The sequence below is a fragment of the Bos indicus genome, chromosome 10 (genome assembly GCF_029378745.1).
Source record: "Bos indicus isolate NIAB-ARS_2022 breed Sahiwal x Tharparkar chromosome 10, NIAB-ARS_B.indTharparkar_mat_pri_1.0, whole genome shotgun sequence".
NCBI classification, from domain to species: domain Eukaryota; kingdom Metazoa; phylum Chordata; class Mammalia; order Artiodactyla; family Bovidae; genus Bos; species Bos indicus.
The window spans coordinates 37,884,766-37,901,623 of NC_091769.1; the positions used below are offsets into that span (position 1 = coordinate 37,884,766).

Consider the following 16,858-nt stretch of genomic DNA (forward strand, 5'->3'; position numbering starts at 1 on the left):
GCCTTGAGTTTGGGGATGTTTGTCTTAGGGCTGCTGATTGGCTTTCTGACTCTGCTTTGTTCTCTCAGGGGATCATAATAACTCCTTTCAGACAGTACAGTAGCGTAGAAAAATATTATTTTCCAGTAAATAAGTAAATCAACTAAATGACAGGTAGTCACTGAGTACCAAATAGGTGTTCAGCCTGATGCTGCAGGAGACACAGAGAAGTCCCTGCCCTCAAGTGGCTTGCAGTCTAGTTGGAAGCACATTTAGAGAATGATTCAATGCAGTAACTTACGTGAGTTAGATGGAAAGAGCTTCAGAAGGAAGAAATCATGGTGGCTTGGAACTTTCATTGACAGCTTCAGTGCTGGAGTAGGAAGGCAGAGAATTTGAACTAGACCTAGGAGGATGGATAAGGTCTGTTAGATAAGGAGATGGGCTGAGGTGTCAGGGTAAGGGAGGGATGACAGAGGCAAAGCCACAGAAGTGAGAGAAGAGCTGCTGTGAGAGACCATGTAGACACATGCAGTGTGAGGACCTTGGAGCCAGCCAGGATACGTGCTCCTGATAGAGGCACTGAGGGGAGGAGAGGGCCGGTTTAGGAGGTGTGTACTTGACATAAGCAGGTTACTCATAGCTTCTTAAACCAAGTTGGTGACATGATAAAGGAGTATATAGGGGGAAATTAATATGACAGTTGCATGTAGGATGGATTGAGGCCTGGAAACAGAGAGACCAACAAGGAAAGAGACTGTTTTTGTGACCCTGTGAGGGTGAGTATATTTGGGGAGATTGAATCAAATGGTAATTCCTGGAGACATTTAAAAGGAAGAAGTGGTAGGCATTATTTGGTGACAGGTTGGATGTAGGTCTTATAAATGAATGTCCCCACTTCTAGTGTTCCACTGCATCATCCTTGTATGTTATTACAATATAACGTACAGTATAACATAACTGGCTATGTCAGTATTTTGTTACTCAAATGAAACTTTAAGACTATTTCAGATATTCAGAAGTTTCTCAAAAATTGTGTTTAGCTATATGTTCTGATTTTTGCTTCATTCCAGGCTTATTAGCATTTTTACATTATACAGGCTGGCAGACTGGACTTGAACCTGCCACTTCCTGGCCTTACAACTTTAGGCAGGTAGGAGTGGGTGATAAAGGTCTCCAGAGGGGAGGTGTCCTCTGCAGCACCTTCAGGGGAGTGTGCCCTGCCACTCACCTCTGCCAGCCCTTCATAGGTATCCTGTAGTTTTCGAACTTCAACTTAATGATTATAATATTAAAAAGAATGTTTCAGGAATTCCCTGGCAGTCCAGTGGTTAGAACTGTACTTCTGCTCCAGGAGGCATGGGTTCAGTCCCTGGTGGGGGAACTAAGATCCTGTAAAACATGTGGCATGACCAAAAAAAAGAAAAGAATATTTCTAGGATCATAAAATACTTCTACCTAAAGTTGGCATGATTTCTTTTTTCTTAATTAAAAATAAATTTTTTAAAAAATTAAATTTTCTTCTTTATAAGATTAAGAGTTAGCTGAATCTAGTTCCTTTTCTGGTCTTCCTCAGTTCTTCACTCCCAAAGGAAGTTTCTTGCCCTGACATCAATTTCTACCACAAGAAGGAAAAAGGACCCCTTATTCAACATTGTTCCTTCACATTTCCCCAGTGGGGTTAGCTTAAGGCCTCTGCTGCTGCTGCTAAGTCCCTTCAGTCGTGTCCGACTCTTTGCGACCCCATAGACCGCAGCCCACCAGGCTCCCGCGTCCCTGGGATTCTCCAGGCAAGAACACTGGAGTGGGTTGCGATTTCCTTCTCCAATGCATGAAAGTGAAAATTCAAAGTGAAGTCGCTCAGTCGTGTCCGACTCTTTGCGACCCCATGGACTGCAGCCTACCAGGCTCCTCCATCTATGGGATTCTCCAGGCAAGAGTACTGGAGTGGGGTGCCATTGCCTTCTCCTGCTTAAGGCCTCTAAGCCTTAGTATATTTATTTTTTAAATTCTGTTCCTAGAAAAAAAAAGAAAAGAAAATCCTGTTCCTGATCCATAGTAAGCCGTCAGTGTTTTATTGTTACTGCTGCTGTTACTTTACTATTGCATGGTCTTTTGGACCAGTTTTATAGCCTTCATTCTCCCTGGGGAGACTGCTATTGGTGCTTTGTGGGTCTTTGAGGGGTGCGCAAACTTATATTAGAACTCAAGTGGAAGTGTTAGGTCACAAGAGGACTCCCAGTGTAGATAACACAGGATGGTCGTGCAAAGAAGGGAATTTAAACGATGTTTGACTCATATCCCAACTAATTTTTTTTTATATTTATTTATTTATTTGGATGCATTGGGTCTTAGTCTCAGCACGTAGGATCTTTGATCTTCAGCATGATGGATTTTTTAGTTGTGGCATATAGGATCTAGTTCCCTGAGCAGGGATCGAACCCAGGTCCTCTGCATTGGGAGCACAGAGTCTTAGCCACTGGACTACCAGGGAAGTCCCCCAACTAATTTTCAAAAATAGCATTTATGGTGCTTTTTTCCCCCCTAAAAACAATACATGCTCGTTGCAGAAAACTTTAAAAATAACATTTATTGAATTTCTATTTATAAAATTAGTAGTAACTATTGAGTAAAACTTAGAAAGCACAGAGAGCTTACAGAGGAGGTGCAAGGGCCTCTGTGGGGCCTTGAATAGTCCCCGGGGAGGAAAGTGAGGATGTGATGCCTGGAAATGGGCCAGGATGGCACTGGCACTGTCTGCTCCTCGTGCTGAGTGTCCAAGACCACCCCTCTGTCTCCACAGACAGACCAGCTGTCTAAAGACTGGGCCCAGAAGTGGAATGAGTGGCAGGCTCTCGTGGAACATTACAGAGTGGACATCAACAAGAGGCAGGCTGGGCTGGTCATTGACTCCAGCCTGCCACACCTGATGGCCTTGGAGGACGACGTGCTCAGCACAGGTGTCGTGCTCTATCACCTCAAGGTGAGCAGGCGGGTGCACCCCCCCCTCCCTGAGCTGCAGGCCCCAGAGGTGCAGGAGGGAAAGGCCAGTGGCAGCCGAGGCGGCGGAACTGCCCTCAGGAAGCCAGGCCTGCCCACCAACTGTGACCTGTTTCATTTTTGTATGAATAGAGCAGAAGACTAGAAATCAGAACTAGAAATCAGAATTTGTTTTTCAGCTGCTACTACTGTCGCTCTTGTTTTTGCTTTCTGTGCCTCAGTTTCCTCATTAAAAATAAGAAAGATGCGCTTACATTCTTTTTCTGGCTTCCTAAAGCACAGGAGTGCACTCCTGGAGGTGAAATCCCAACCTCATAATTCCACCAGCACTCTTGAGCGCTCCCTGCAGATACAAGCAGCTCACAGACGGCTTTCAGGGGCTAAAGGGATCAAAGGATAAGAAACGGTTCCCTTCTAGTACTTACCCACTTCAGTCAACCCCCCTTCTCCATTACTAGGTTTGCCTGGGAAAGAAGAGAGGAAGTTGATTTAGGAAGTTTATTAAAAGCATGCAGAACTCTGGAGAGCTGATGGGCTAAGGGTGACCAGGGTGCGACATGCAAGCACCCAGAGAAAATAGAGTGACGTGAAGCCCTTCTGCAAAGACCTGGCTCCCGTCGTTCTTTGTCACCTGGAGGCCACCTTACTTCTAAATGAAGCATTTTGAGAGTTAGTGACACATGGTAGGTAGAGTCTTATATCCTGTCCTCATCAAAAGTGTTTGTCCTATTGTAGAAGGACAGTCCCCGTGGATGGGCTAAACATGCATTGAAGTAAAAGTGTTAGTCACTCAGTTGTGTCCGACTCTTTGCAACCCCATGGACTGTAGCCCACCAGGCTTCTCTGTCCATGGGATTCTCCAGGCAAGAATGCTGGAATAGGAAGCCATTCCCTTCTCCAGGGGATCTTCCCAACCCAGGGAGCAAACCTGCATCTCCTGCATTGCAGGCAGATTCTTTACCATCTGAGCCACCAGGGAAACATATTGTATGTGGCCAGGAGCCCTATGCTCATTGGAAATCCAATCTGCATTTTCATAATTGTCCCCAGCATGTTAAACCGACATTTAAAAGGAGCAGAGTTTATGGGGATATGTGATGCTGCCTTCATCCCTGGAGAAATTAGGTTGCTGTTGCTGCAGTGTCTGTGGTGGGGAGACCTCAATAAGATTCATGCACTTATTAGCAAGTCTGTGTTCTGAGGTTGAGCCCTCAGGGAAGTTGTCGGAGACTGAGCCTCCCAGACAGAAAGTTAAAGTAGCTTGTTTTTTGACACAGCATAAATCATCTCAGTGAAAACGCTCCAGGCAGAAACGGCTGTGACTTTAATAACAAATCTAAACACCAAAGGCAATCGATCGTTCCATTAGTCAGAGCCATAGGGAAAGATTGGAGGTCAGGAGAGACCAGATGGAATAAAACGCTTAGTATTTGAGTAGAACTGATGTGATATGTTGACTGGATGTGGAGTGAGCAGATGAAGGTAGACATCATGTGACAGAGTTAGGGTAGCAGCAGAGGGTTGAAGGATGAAGGGCAGATTGAGTTGGAGACGGGAGATGGATGATCCTGGGTCACTGGCATCCTTGCGGAGTCAGTGCACTGAGACTCACTCACTCCCTCACACACTGATAATGAACCTAGGTATGAGGTCCCAGTCTACTTTTGGTGGGGAGGCTCATCTAGGTTGCAGTGCGTGGGCTTCTCTAGTTGCAACATGCAGGCTTAGTTGCCCTGAGGCATGTGGGATCTTTGTTCCAAGACCATGGATCGAACTCACATCCCCTGCATTGGAAGGTGGATTTATAACCACTGGATCACCAGGGAAGTCTCTCAGTCTACTTCTAATCCTGGCATTTCTATGGGTTTTTACCCATTTCCCCCTTTTCATTTGTTTACATCCTGGGTTGGGTAGTAGTATAACAGTATTCATTCTAGATTCTCTGTTTTTATTTGCTAACTTGGTTCCAGACCCAGACCTAGTCCCTAACAATGGCCTGGGAGCTGTTTGCCTGAGTCACCTCGGGAGGCAGCTTGGGTGGGGAGTGAGCAGCAAAAGGGTGGGAGGAGCACAGGTTATTGATATCCTGGACTTCACCCTCATAACTGCTTTTGTGTTGTTGTTCCTCCCAAGTAAGAGGCATAAAGCAGCAGAGGAGCAGCAGGCGCTGGCTCAGCCCACGTTAAATGAGATGCCAGCACGTTTTGGGTGGTTTCTGCTCTGCAGATCCAGAGGCTGGGATGTGTTGTGGCCTTGATCCCTTTGGGAGGAATGTGCCTCATCACTGGGGCTGACCCTGACCCCTCGAGAGCAGTCTTGACCCCTCTCCCTCCATTCTGGCTGGTGGAGTCTGGAGACCGGCATCCATTGGCTCATGTGATCCTCAGTGGCTAAGCAGGAAAGCCTGGGTTCTGGGTTTTGGGAGAGAGCCAGATCCTCATTTATTACTTCCAGGAGTCTTTCTTCACAAGTGATTTTGGGAGAGCGGCAGGGCCCTCCCTTCTGGCTGCTGACAGTGAAGCCTAGCATGGAACTTTCTAGTCACTTAAAAATCATCAGTCACCAGGCAGGTGGTTTGGTGAGGTTGGAATAGCATGGGCACAGGACCAGGAGAGAAATGAATTCTAGCCAGAGTTGTCCTGTGTAGTATGTGGGCCCCCAGGGCAGCTTATTTCCTATCAGCTTCAGATTCCTCCTCTATGCAGAGGATCATAATACTACATTCTGGGTGTTAAAGTACTAAATGAGAGATGTCTGTAAAGCACTCGGCACGGTGCCCTGTACATAGGGGATAGTTAGTAAATGATAAATACAGCTCTAGACTCAGCTCTAGACTCGCATCTCTGTTGCCACGTCACTGCCTTCCTCAAACAGAGCTGTGTGCTCTTAAACTGCCTTGTTACAGTTTCTACTAACCCAGTGATTCATTGATACTAACTCCAGTTTCCACCTCCTCTCTTATACTCTCTTTCAGTCTTTTTTGATTCTAGATGTGTTTTCCTCCTTTTTGTGCTTTATTCTTCTTAGAATCTGGTGTCTGTTAAACTTCATCTGTGGATCAAGAAGGTAAAAATCCTGTGCTTCCATACATCGTCATAGAAAGCATGTCTCTTTGAGACTGACTTGGACCAAACTTGGGCCACACTAACCTTAGTACCTGGGAGAAAGCTGTACTCATGTGCCCACTTCCTCAGACTAGAGAAGCTCTGACTGCCTAACTCGAGGCTACAGAACAGAAAGGAGCTGGCCAGTGCTAGCTGCTGCTAAGTCGCTTTAGTCATGTCCGACTCTGTGCAACCCCATAGACGGCAGCCCACCAGGCTCCCCTGTCCCTGGGATTCACTTTGCAAAAAGCTCAATGCTTTTTGCTCTGTCCTGCATTGTTTTGCCCACACCTTCCCAGGGGCATCCTGGGCTGCATAGTGAGTGGGCAGAGCAGTCAGAGCAGCCTAGACCAAAGCTGAGAAGTGGTGTGGAAAAGAGGCTAGGGAGGGCATGGGGAGACAGTGACGGTGCTCAAACAGGTGGACTCTCCTTTGGGGCAGGGCTGCATCCCTTTTTATTCTCCTTAAAATGGCTTTGTTTTTCCATTTAGGAGGGGACAACAAAAATAGGAAGGATTGACTCAGAGCAGGAACAGGACATTGGTGAGTGACAGCATATGGGTCTGATGCTCTGTGTAGGTGTTCATGCCCGACAGGTTTCTTCCGAGGAAGCTGAGGGTTCTGAGAGGAAGGAATCTTGGAGTCCTGAAGGGCTGCTCCTCTTTTGCTGCCAGGCTGTGGGTTTTGGACATGAGACGAGGAGACGCACACTGTGGGGCCATCTGGGTCAGGGTGATTTCAGGTGGTGGCTCTTCCTCTTCTGTCATGGTGTGAGATCTTCCAGAAGTGGATTCTGATCTCATCAAAAGAATGGTGGAGATGTTTCCTGGGCTATGCCTCCACCTGAGTGACCCCCCACCCCCACCGCCTCCGTCATCTGTAGTCCTGCAGGGTCAGTGGATCGAGAGAGACCACTGCACTATCACCAGCACCTGTGGGGTCGTCATCCTACGTCCTGCCCGCGGGGCCCGCTGCACAGTCAACGGCCGAGAGGTCACCTCCTCCTGCCGTCTCACCCAAGGTAGGACTACCCACAGCCCAGTTTATGCTGGCATGAGTGGTGGACCAGCTCTGTTCTCAGGAGCCAGATCCAGAGGGCTCAGTGAAGCAGGCTTTAAGAATGGAACCACCAGCCTCTGCACCCAGGGATCTGAAGATTTCCTAATACGCTCCTTTTCCTGTAAATAGAGAAATTCCAAGTACAGGGCCCCAGAGTAGAGAATGACTCTCTGAAATTAGTACCTGTGTTTGTTAGCTGTACATCCTTGGGAAGGTCTCTGAGCCTCAATTTCCTCATTTAGAAAATGGGGATAATAATAGAATCATTGTGAGGATTGAATGAGCTAATCTGTGTAACAGTGTTCTTTCACTCAGAAAATACTCATTATGATGATTAATGCCATTATTACTACTACTATTAATCTATTTAGATTCTGTGTTCTTTGTGGGTGAACTTGGGTACCCCTTCTTCCATGAAGCATTCCCTGAGTGCTCCACCTGAAGCTCCACTTGCTTTCCCCTGGAATACCAGAGCTTCTCCTGTTTATCTCATTAGTTCAATGCATATGCTGTACGATATCCAGGGAGTGCAGATCTTATTGACTCAGCTAAGTGATCACCTTACTGAGGGTAGGACTTAGTCCCCCAGAACAGTGCCCTGCACATTACTGTACTCAGAACATGAGCTGTGGCTTGAATTTAGTTTGGTGTCTATGCCACAGGAGCAGTCATAACCCTGGGGAAAGCACAGAAGTTCCGGTTCAACCACCCCGCAGAGGCCGCCGTCCTTCGGCAGAGGAGGCAGGTGAGCACATGGTGTTCTCCACGTAGCTGTTGACCTCCCTGCTTCGCCTGTCTGGCGGGGGAGCTGAGCTGTGTCTGTATCTGTTGGGACAGGGGCGATGAGGCTTCCTTCCTTGTCCACAGGTTGGAGAGGCTGTTGGCAGCAGTGGCTCTCTGGAGTGGCTGGACTTGGGTGGAGATGTCACCGCCTCCCAGATGTGTCTCTGCCCTTTGCTTTGGAAGGAAAGGTGAGAGAGAGTTGCTCGTTCTGCTGTGGAGCCTATTGGTTTCGCTTTTAATTCATTACAACATGGAGCAGGGAAGAATTGAGTGTAGCAGCCAAGTTGGGAATGAAGCCTGGTCTGAACCACCTTGGGTGGGTGGTCTGAGGATGGTGAGCTAGCCGCTCAGCCAGTGGGTGGCAGGGAAGTGTTCATGGTCCTCATTCACTTCCCCTTGGATATCACACTTCCTTCATCACTGAGAGAGGTATGTACTAATATCACTTGATGTTTCCTGTGGCCACCTTCTCTGTCCGCAAGATTTACATGTGATGTGACTATGGATGTCTGTTGCTGCTTTCAGACCTGCCTCCCATGGATCCCACTGAATTCTGGCCTGCCTGTGTGTGAGCTCACATGTGTGTCAGTTAACTTCCAAGACCAGCTTCCTCTGAGTTTTTTAAGTTATTGTAGGATTGAGAAGCCTCTTTTCCTCGTAACCAAGGGTTCAGGAACTCTAGGAACAACATGAAATATCTTGGGCTCCTGCCCTAATCTACCTGCTTTGCCTGCCTTGAGACTGTGGAGTATGGAGTCAGTTTTCTATGTGATTCGTAGCAACTGCTTTTCTTCTTCACAAAGTTGTCCTTTGTCCACTTCTGCGTAGGAGCTCCCTCCCAGATCGAGATGCCTTGTGGGTTGGATACTGGGAACAGTGGTATCCTTCCATTCTGAAAGCCACCAGTGTCTCACGCCTGGGGGACTTCCTATAGCAAATGTCAGCAGGGAACCTGGTGTCTGTGAGGCCCTGGTGCAGGGTAGTTGTCCCACACCATGAACTCAGGGTGCCTGGGAGGGTTCTGACAGCCCCCGGGCTCCTGCTGCTCTCTCCTCAGGCCAGGAGCGGTGATGGAAGCTGAGGAGAGTCTTGGGTTGGACCTTGATGGCCAGATGTTGGGTGAGGACAGGAGTGCTCTGAGCCCAGGAACACGAGAGCAGGCAGGTGCTCCTGGGAGGGCTGCTGAGGCCTGGAGGACAGAGATCCCGGCCTCAGGGAGGATGGCCAGTGGAGGGCGACTGGGGGCCCTGAGGAGTGGCATAGAATAGAGCGCATCAAGACCAAGGCGGGCTCAGGGCTGAAGCCAGGGCTCTTGTTTTGTCAGAATGACCTCCCTTTTTGTAGTGAAGTCATGAAAGGAGGCCTTATCATAGGTAAGTTCTGTTGGGAAGATACACTGAGGCTGTGTTTCTCCCGAGTCCAGAAGTTTACAGGAAATGGCTCTGCAACTTACTTTTTAATTAAAATTATATATTTATTTATTTATTTATTTATTTTGGCCGTGCTGGGTCTTCGTTGCCACATGGGCTTTTCTCTAGTGGTAAGTGGGGGCTACTCTCTAGTTGAGGTGCTTGGGCTTCTCCTTGCGGTGGCTTCTCTTGTTGGGGATCACGGGCTGTAGGGTGCGTGGGCTTCAGTAGCTGCAGAACGCAGGCTTAGAAGTTGCAGCTCCCAGGCTGTAAAGCACAGGCTCAGTAGTTGTGGTGCATGAGCTGAGTTGCTCTGCGTCATTTGGGATCTTCCAGATCAGTGATAGAAATCTCCTGCATTGACTTCTTTACCATGGGCCCACCAGGGAAGCCCTGGCTTTGCAACTTAAAGAGCCACAGATACTTGAAGAGATACTGGCATTGGGTAAAGTAGCCTTACCTCCTGGCTCTACAACAGGAAGCTGTGTGATCTTAGGCAAGCTACTAAGTCTCTGAGCCCATTTTCTCACCTCTAAGTAAGGGTGCTACCATCTGTCTCTCAGGGGTCCTTGTGACAGGCTGAAGAAGTGGGTGCACATGGAATGCTTTGCCCAGTGCCCGACACCCCACAGCCCTGCTGCCCTGGAAGGTGGCCTCTCTTTTGTTTTCTTGTCCTCGTATCTCACCCTAGCAGACACATTCACCCCAGAAAAACACTGGTCTTCTGTCTTTTTGAAGTCTTGTCAAGCTCTCTACCCCCATGGGCATGGACGTGACCTTTTAGCAGCACCAAGAATGACCCCTTTCATTCAGAGGACAGAGGGTGACTAGAGAAGCAGGCCTCTCCCCCTTGCTGCATCCGATCTTCAGCTCCAGTCCTGGGAGCCTGTGGGCTGGGATGGTCCTACCCAGTTGCCATCACCTGCAGGCATGCGCCAGCCCCTGGCAGCAGTGGGTGGGGTGGGGTCAAGCCTGTGATCTGCTAGACGGGCTGGAGAGACCGTGAGCATAAGGGGCCCAGCACGTTGTCAGCGGGGCTCCCCATCTGGGTGTGTGTCTCCATGAGGGTCTCTTATTTGCTCTTGGGTGATGTAGGCTCTGACGCCTCCTCGTGTCCCAGGTTTCCTTTCCGTCCCCTCTCTCTGGTGGGGCACTTCTCTGCTGGGAGCCTGCAAAGCTAGCACTGACTCCAGAGCAAGGGAGATCGGCCTGTTGGCAGTTATCTGGACCTGAGAGCAGTTTGTCCTTGAAGGCTCTTTGTCATCCGTGTTCTTAGCATTGTCCCATTTGGAATTTGGGGAACTTAGCCTTAAGTGCCTAGAACCCAGGGACACTGTTGCTGCTGCCACTGTTACTGCCTCCTCTGCAAGTGGGTGCCTCTGCATTTCTGCTGCAGAAGCCTCCAGAGCTGAGCAGCCAGAAGGCCCGATAGAGTCCTGGCAGTAGCTGGAGGTGCTGGGGTCCCCCAGGGTGAAGGGCACCATCTGAGAGGGACAGAGGTCCTCAACTGCAGGTAACTGAAGACCGGCCCTTGGTCATCTACCCAGCATGGAGCATTAGGCCAGCATGTTCTTTTTCACTTGCTTTCTGGGAACTTGACAACGTGCTCAGCACAGGAGCCGTTTTTAGTCTGATGGTGTGTGACTCTTCAGGTGAACGTGCAGGATCTGTGGGGATTCTTCCAGACTGCCTCTCCTTGCATGCCTTCTGCCACTGTTGGGTCTGCAGAAGCTGATGGCTAGCTGCAGTTTTCCCCGGGGGAGGTGAAGGAGCTGTCTTCTAGGGAGAAGCTGATTGTACTGGGTTGAAGAAAAAGTTCGTTCAGGTTTCCATAACAGCCTGCGAAAAGCCCAAATAAACTTTTTGGTCAACCTAATAAATCTGAGAGTCAGGAAGGAAACTGAATATTCTCAGGGAATTCGGAATAAATGTCTCCTCCCTGCCTCTTGTAATTGATGGTCTGGATCTTTGTTGGGTATGTCTTAAGACCTTGTGATGGGTTCAGGTTTGTAATTCATCCATGTCCATGGTCAGACACAGTTTGGAGCTGTGATGCAGGTATGATACATACAAATTATATGTGTAAAATGTTTTTCATCAACTGTTTTTTCTGTTTGTGTGGTGCTCGCTGGCTTTTTATTCCATTTGCTAGCCTCTGCCGTACATGTTTTCTGTACACTCCACTGTGTGTGTTTGGCCTTTTGATCGCAGCAGCAGCACCTGTCTTCCCCAGAGCACACTGGTGCAGGTCCCTGGACCCACTGCAGTTTGAGCCCCACACAGCCTCCTTTCTACAGAGGATCCTGCCACTGTGTCAGCTCCCACCCACGCCCCTGTGCCTGTATTCACTCTCCCACCCATCCATCCTTCACTGTCCTCCTCAGGTTACATTAAGACATCTTAATTTCTTCTAAGTCAAAAGCAGCAGACTTTCTGTGAAGGGCTGGATTGTGTTTTACGCTTTGCTGCAGCTATTCAGCTCTGCCAACAAGGCACAGAAACCCCCTAGACAATACATAGACCTCAGGTGTGGCTGGGTTCCAGTAACTGGATTTGCAAGAACAGGCTGTGGACCATGTGGCCCACATGCTGTAGTTTTTGGACCTCTCCTTTCATTCTTCTCTACAAGGTGGTAAATCTCCTAAGTGGAGTGGACTCCTCAGAGTGCATTGCTCAGCCAGTTTGCCATTTGCTTCTGGTGTCAAGTCACTGAGTGAGTTTCCAAGCCTGAGAGCCATGGGCTCCTGGGGTTGGAATGAGGGCCAAGGGTAGGCTAAGCACGGCTAGATCCAGCTTATGTGTCAGCTTCCAGCAAACACTGAACCTTCCTGGATGCTTCCCCTCTGACCCCAGAGCAGAGCGCCATGCATTTGGCTCTTTTAGAAACCTGAATGACAGGAATGGAGAGGCCCTGAAGAAACAGCATGGGAGGCCCATGCATAGAAGGCATGTGAGACCAAGGGAGAGGTTACCATGAGGGGAGAAGCTGTCAGTCTTCAGAGGAAGGCTCTGGGCACCCGTCCACAGTCCTGCAGGAACCTGGTGGCAGAGTAAAGCATGACTGAGTCTAGAATTTTTTTTTTCTTCTTTTGGTAGAGGTGCTGGCGAATGAATCTGAGTCCTTGTACAAGCCAATAGAACCTTTTAAAATTTTGTATTATTGGAAAATTCAGCTGTACTACAAATGATCAACTCATGGCTAAATCATGTTTCATTCACATCCCCAACATGTTCCCAATGCCTCCCCACTACATCTAAACACATCCTGGACAGTTTCACCAGTAAACACATCAGCAGGTGTCTCTGAGAGGTGAGGTTGAGCCTAAAGGTCTTGAACCCTCTTGCAGGGCTCGCTCCCTGAGACCAGCCCTCCCCTGGGGATCCTGGGGCACGTGGAGGTCAGTGTACGTCTGAGTTCCCTCTCCTCCCACTACTAGATCGAGAGGTGCAGTCGTGGGCTCTGAACGTGGATGAGAAGTTCCATTCCCACCATGTTCCCAGAACTTATGCTCTACTCTCATTATACCACATTTTCAGTGGACACCTTTTTATTCTCTTCTTTTTTTTGAATGACAGGGTTTCTTTATTTAGCTAAAATTTTTTTTAAAAAAAACAACCATTTTACTTTGCTGTTTTCCTTAACCAAAATGAACCTGTGTTTCTGCTGAGCCCACAGCCTAGGAATCTGCTAGCCTCAGGACTGCTCTCTCCTCCCACACTGTGACATCACCAGCTGCCTGTGACACCGTGCCGGTGTGTCCCAAGCTGTCAGGAGTCCGGAGCCCTCTGTGCCCTGTCCAAGGGAGAGGGCTGAGGCCACTGTGGTTTGTACTGAGCTGTGTTTGCATTTCCCCCGGGTGACCCGGCCCCTGTGACAGGAGTGCGCTGGGAGAGCAGAGTGACAAGGACCACTGGCCACTGAGGGCTGGAGAGACACCCTACGGGACCCAGATCCCGCAGCAGCAGCAGCACCTCGTGGGGGATGTGAGGCAGCAGATCCTAGTGGGACAGATTAGAGCCAAACAGGAAGCGGAGCTGGAACAGCTGCACACCGGCCTGCGGGTTGAAGACGGTAGGAGCTTGCTTGCCATTCCCATCTCTCTGTGCCCCCCTCCCCCGCCTTCTGTATTCTTTCCTTTGTTTTCTTTGTGATATGATGGAATCTATGGTATTAGGGGTTCTCTCCCCTCTTTTAGAGACCAGAGGCTCTTACAAGGGGCTGAAAGCAAGAATAAGGAAACAGCCTTGTTTTTGGCCCCTCATCGGGGTGATGGTTCTCCTGCCTGCTCCTTCGTGTGCACACATTTGTCCAGGCTCTGCTACTGGCCCGTGTGTGTGCCCACTGCCCTGCTGAGGCCAGGGGCTACATCCCCTTGCCGTGTGGTCAGGGGGGGCCATCACTTGCCCCAGATGGCCCTGTGGCCCTCATCCCACCCTGTCAACCTGGCCAGCTCTTCACTCTGCGCAGGTGCAGCTGTGGCCAGAGGTGCCTGAGTCCAGGGAGGGAGGGAGGGCTGACCTTCTCTTGGGGTGTTTTTGGTTTGCAGACCAGCAGTGGCTGCTCAGAGGAGGGACCCGGCTGGCCAGCTCGTGGCAGCAGCTGCAGCAAGACCACGCAGCAGAGAAAGAACTTGAGGCTGCAGTGCCTTCTGATTCGTGGTGCCAGACAGACCCCAAGACTCAGCCGTACCCCCAGGTCCGAAGCCAGAGCAAGGTGGTGCACCCACAGTTCCTGTGGAGACACGAGCGGAACGTCCGGCGGAAAAGAGCCTCATTCAAGCTGGAGAGGATCATCAAGAAGCAGAGGCTGCTGGAGGTCCACAGGGGACCGGAGCAGCTCAGGGCACTGTGCTGGCTCCAGGATGACCGCCCCCGGAGGACCACCTTCCCAGCCCTCTGCCCCGGTGCCCTGGTCCCAGGGCCTCATCGTAGAAGCAGGTTGACAAGCTGCAGTTCTCCGCGCCTCCGAAGGCCCTGCGGCTGGCACTCAGCCCAGCTGCGCAGGTATAGCCCAGGGAGGCCGCCTGGAGGCACCGGCTGAGGTTTACAGCCCCTTCCCAGGGCCTCAGTTTCTTCCAGCTGTGAAACGGAAAGATGTGTTTACTCTTCTCTTGCTCATCGCTTTCTCTTTCTTCCGACCACTCTTCTTCTTTCTCTATAGTCGGACTCTTCTAAGACTGCTCCTGCCCCACTTTGAGCGGCAGCTCTTGCTCCTTTGGTGACATCTCCTGAGGGAGAATCTCAGCCTCATCTTCCCCGTGCTCCAGACCGTGGCTGTCCACATATGCCTCCTTGTGTAGGTGCTGCCCCTCCATCTCATGCTGCCCCAAACCGCAGTCTGTTCCCACAACAGTCTCCCTTCCCCTCCCACCCAACCAGCAGCTCCAGTCAGTGTCTTAACCCCCACCATACTGAGCACGCGGAGCACTGTCTCTCTGACTCCTGGTTCAGTTTGGGATCCTCCTTTTTCTTTTCTCCTTCACTCCTCATGTTCAATCAAGCGAGGATATGCTGTCTCCCAGACTGCTTGGAACAGAGGGCTGTGTCTACCTCTTCATGTGCTCTGGGCCTAGCAGGGGGCCTCGCACATATTAGGTGCAGTTAATGTCTGTCAATGTTACGTTTGCTCACCGATCAGTCTTAGTCTTCAGAGTGTGTGAAGCATTTCCAACACACAAGGTGGGAAGAATCATGCACCTGTCACCCAGCAGGTGTCATGATTTGCTTTGTCTCCCCTTCTTCATTTTGCTGATGAAGTATTTTAGAACAACTCCTATACAGCATGTCATTTCAATCCTACAGCAAATATATACAGTTCTGATAAAGAAGGGCTTTCCTTGTAACCATATTGTCATCACACCCAACAAAATTAAAATAATTACTCAGTATAATAAAAAACCTAGGCCATATTCAAATTTCTCTAGTTGCCTCAAAATATATATTTATAGTTAAATTAAGATCCAATAGGATATATACACACTGCAAGTGGTTATTATATCCTTCAAGTTTCTTTTAATCATCCTTTTTTGCTTTAATAATTTGTTCATATCATTAATTTGTTAAAGTGGGTCAGTTCTATATGATGTGCTTCTTTATAGATTTGTTTGTTTGGCTCCTTGTAAAGCTGTTTAAGTTATTCTTCAGTTCCTCATGTTGGAAGTTTTCCCTAAAGACGTGATTCGATTCGGATTCCATTCAACCTTTTTATAAGTAAAGAAAATGAGGAACACAGTGTACTCAGGGCTACTTTAAGAGCCAGGGCTCTAGTGTGAAGTTGCCTTATGTACCTGTAGAGCTTTCTTCTGACCCTAAAGGCCATGAAATGAAGTGACAGTTGGTCAGTTGTATCCGACTCTTTGCAATCCTGGACTATACAGTCCATAGAATTCTCCAGGCCAGAATACTGGAGTGGGTAGCTGTTCCCTTCTCTGGTGGATCTTCCCAACTCAGGAATCCAACCGGGATCTCCTGCATTGCAGGCGATTCTTTACCAACTGAGCTATCAGGGAAGCCCAAAAGGCCTTAGGGACCTAGTTTTAATAATTTTATTTATTTATTTTTGACTGTGCTGGGTCTTCATTGTTGCATGTGCTTTTCTCTAGTTGCAGCAAGCAGGGGCTACTCTCTGGTTGCAGTGCATGGGCTTCTTATCGTGGTGGCGTCTCTTGTTGTGGGGCACAGGCTCTAGGGCATACAGGCTTTAGTAGATGTGGCATGTGGGCTCAGTAGTTGTGGCTCTCAGGCTCTAGAGCACACCCTCAGTAGTTGTGGCTCAGGGGCTTAGTTGCTCCGCACCATGTGGGATCGTCCAGGACCAGGGATTGAACCTGTGTCTCCTACATTGGCAGGCAGATTCTTTACCACTGAACCACCAAGGAAGCCCTGGCCTAGATTTAAATCTCTTTCAGAGCAAACTAAGCGGGACTTTATAGTCCCTCTGTCAGCAGGAAGTAGGGACCTCTGACCTCTGAGATGGCTTTCCTTGTCTCCACAGCGTTTTCGTGAATCGGGATCGCTCCACCACGTTACCACCTATGCCTGACCCTACTGAGCAATTATCAGAAGAGTATCTGCCCCTGGCTGCTTCTTACCCCCCAAGGATAGGGCATCTCATCCAGCATGCCCTCTGTTCCTCAGGCGAGGGGCAGTTTGGCACAGCCAGGAAGGCCCTGGCCTGGAAGGGAGCCTCACCCCTGGGCATGTGTCTCACCGAGAGCTCAGAGTCAGCCAGTGTCCAGGAAGTGGAGAGAATGGGTAAGCAGCCCCATCAGATGGTGGCCCAGAGTTTAGTATCTCTGGGCCAGTCAGCTCACAAGTGAAAGCCGTGGGATAAGCTGAAGGTCCTTACCCCTTCCACTCAGACCAGGAGGGCTAAGGACACGTACGAGCAGGGTGGTGAACAGAAGGGAACCTTGGGCCCACGAGGCTGTTGAGGGAGCCAGTTGCAGTTCCTCACATCTTCATGGATCCAAATAGACATTTGGGCATGGAAAGGCAGCCAAGACTTTCTGGGCAGGATTCATA

The 16,858-nt window shown here is 49.5% G+C and overlaps 1 protein-coding gene across 8 annotated transcripts in view; it reads left to right on the plus strand.

Moving 5' to 3' along the window:
• Nucleotides 1–16,858, plus strand: part of STARD9 (StAR related lipid transfer domain containing 9) — a 120,681-nt gene that overhangs the window by 72,488 nt on the left and 31,335 nt on the right. For 3 of the 8 annotated variants that reach the window (XR_011568818.1, XM_070797358.1, XM_070797359.1), the window contains exons 16-24: nucleotides 2,783–2,962; nucleotides 6,007–6,045; nucleotides 6,575–6,626; nucleotides 6,967–7,104; nucleotides 7,805–7,887; nucleotides 8,010–8,113; nucleotides 13,213–13,406; nucleotides 13,882–14,338; nucleotides 16,329–16,588. Coding sequence is in view for 7 of the 8 variants with exons in the window: in XM_070797358.1 (XP_070653459.1) it covers nucleotides 2,783–2,962; nucleotides 6,007–6,045; nucleotides 6,575–6,626; nucleotides 6,967–7,104; nucleotides 7,805–7,887; nucleotides 8,010–8,113; nucleotides 13,213–13,406; nucleotides 13,882–14,338; nucleotides 16,329–16,588 (1,507 nt within the window). In the remaining variant the exon portion in view is untranslated. The other 5 variants (XM_070797360.1, XM_019968611.2, XM_070797361.1 and 2 more) reach the window with 4 other exon arrangements.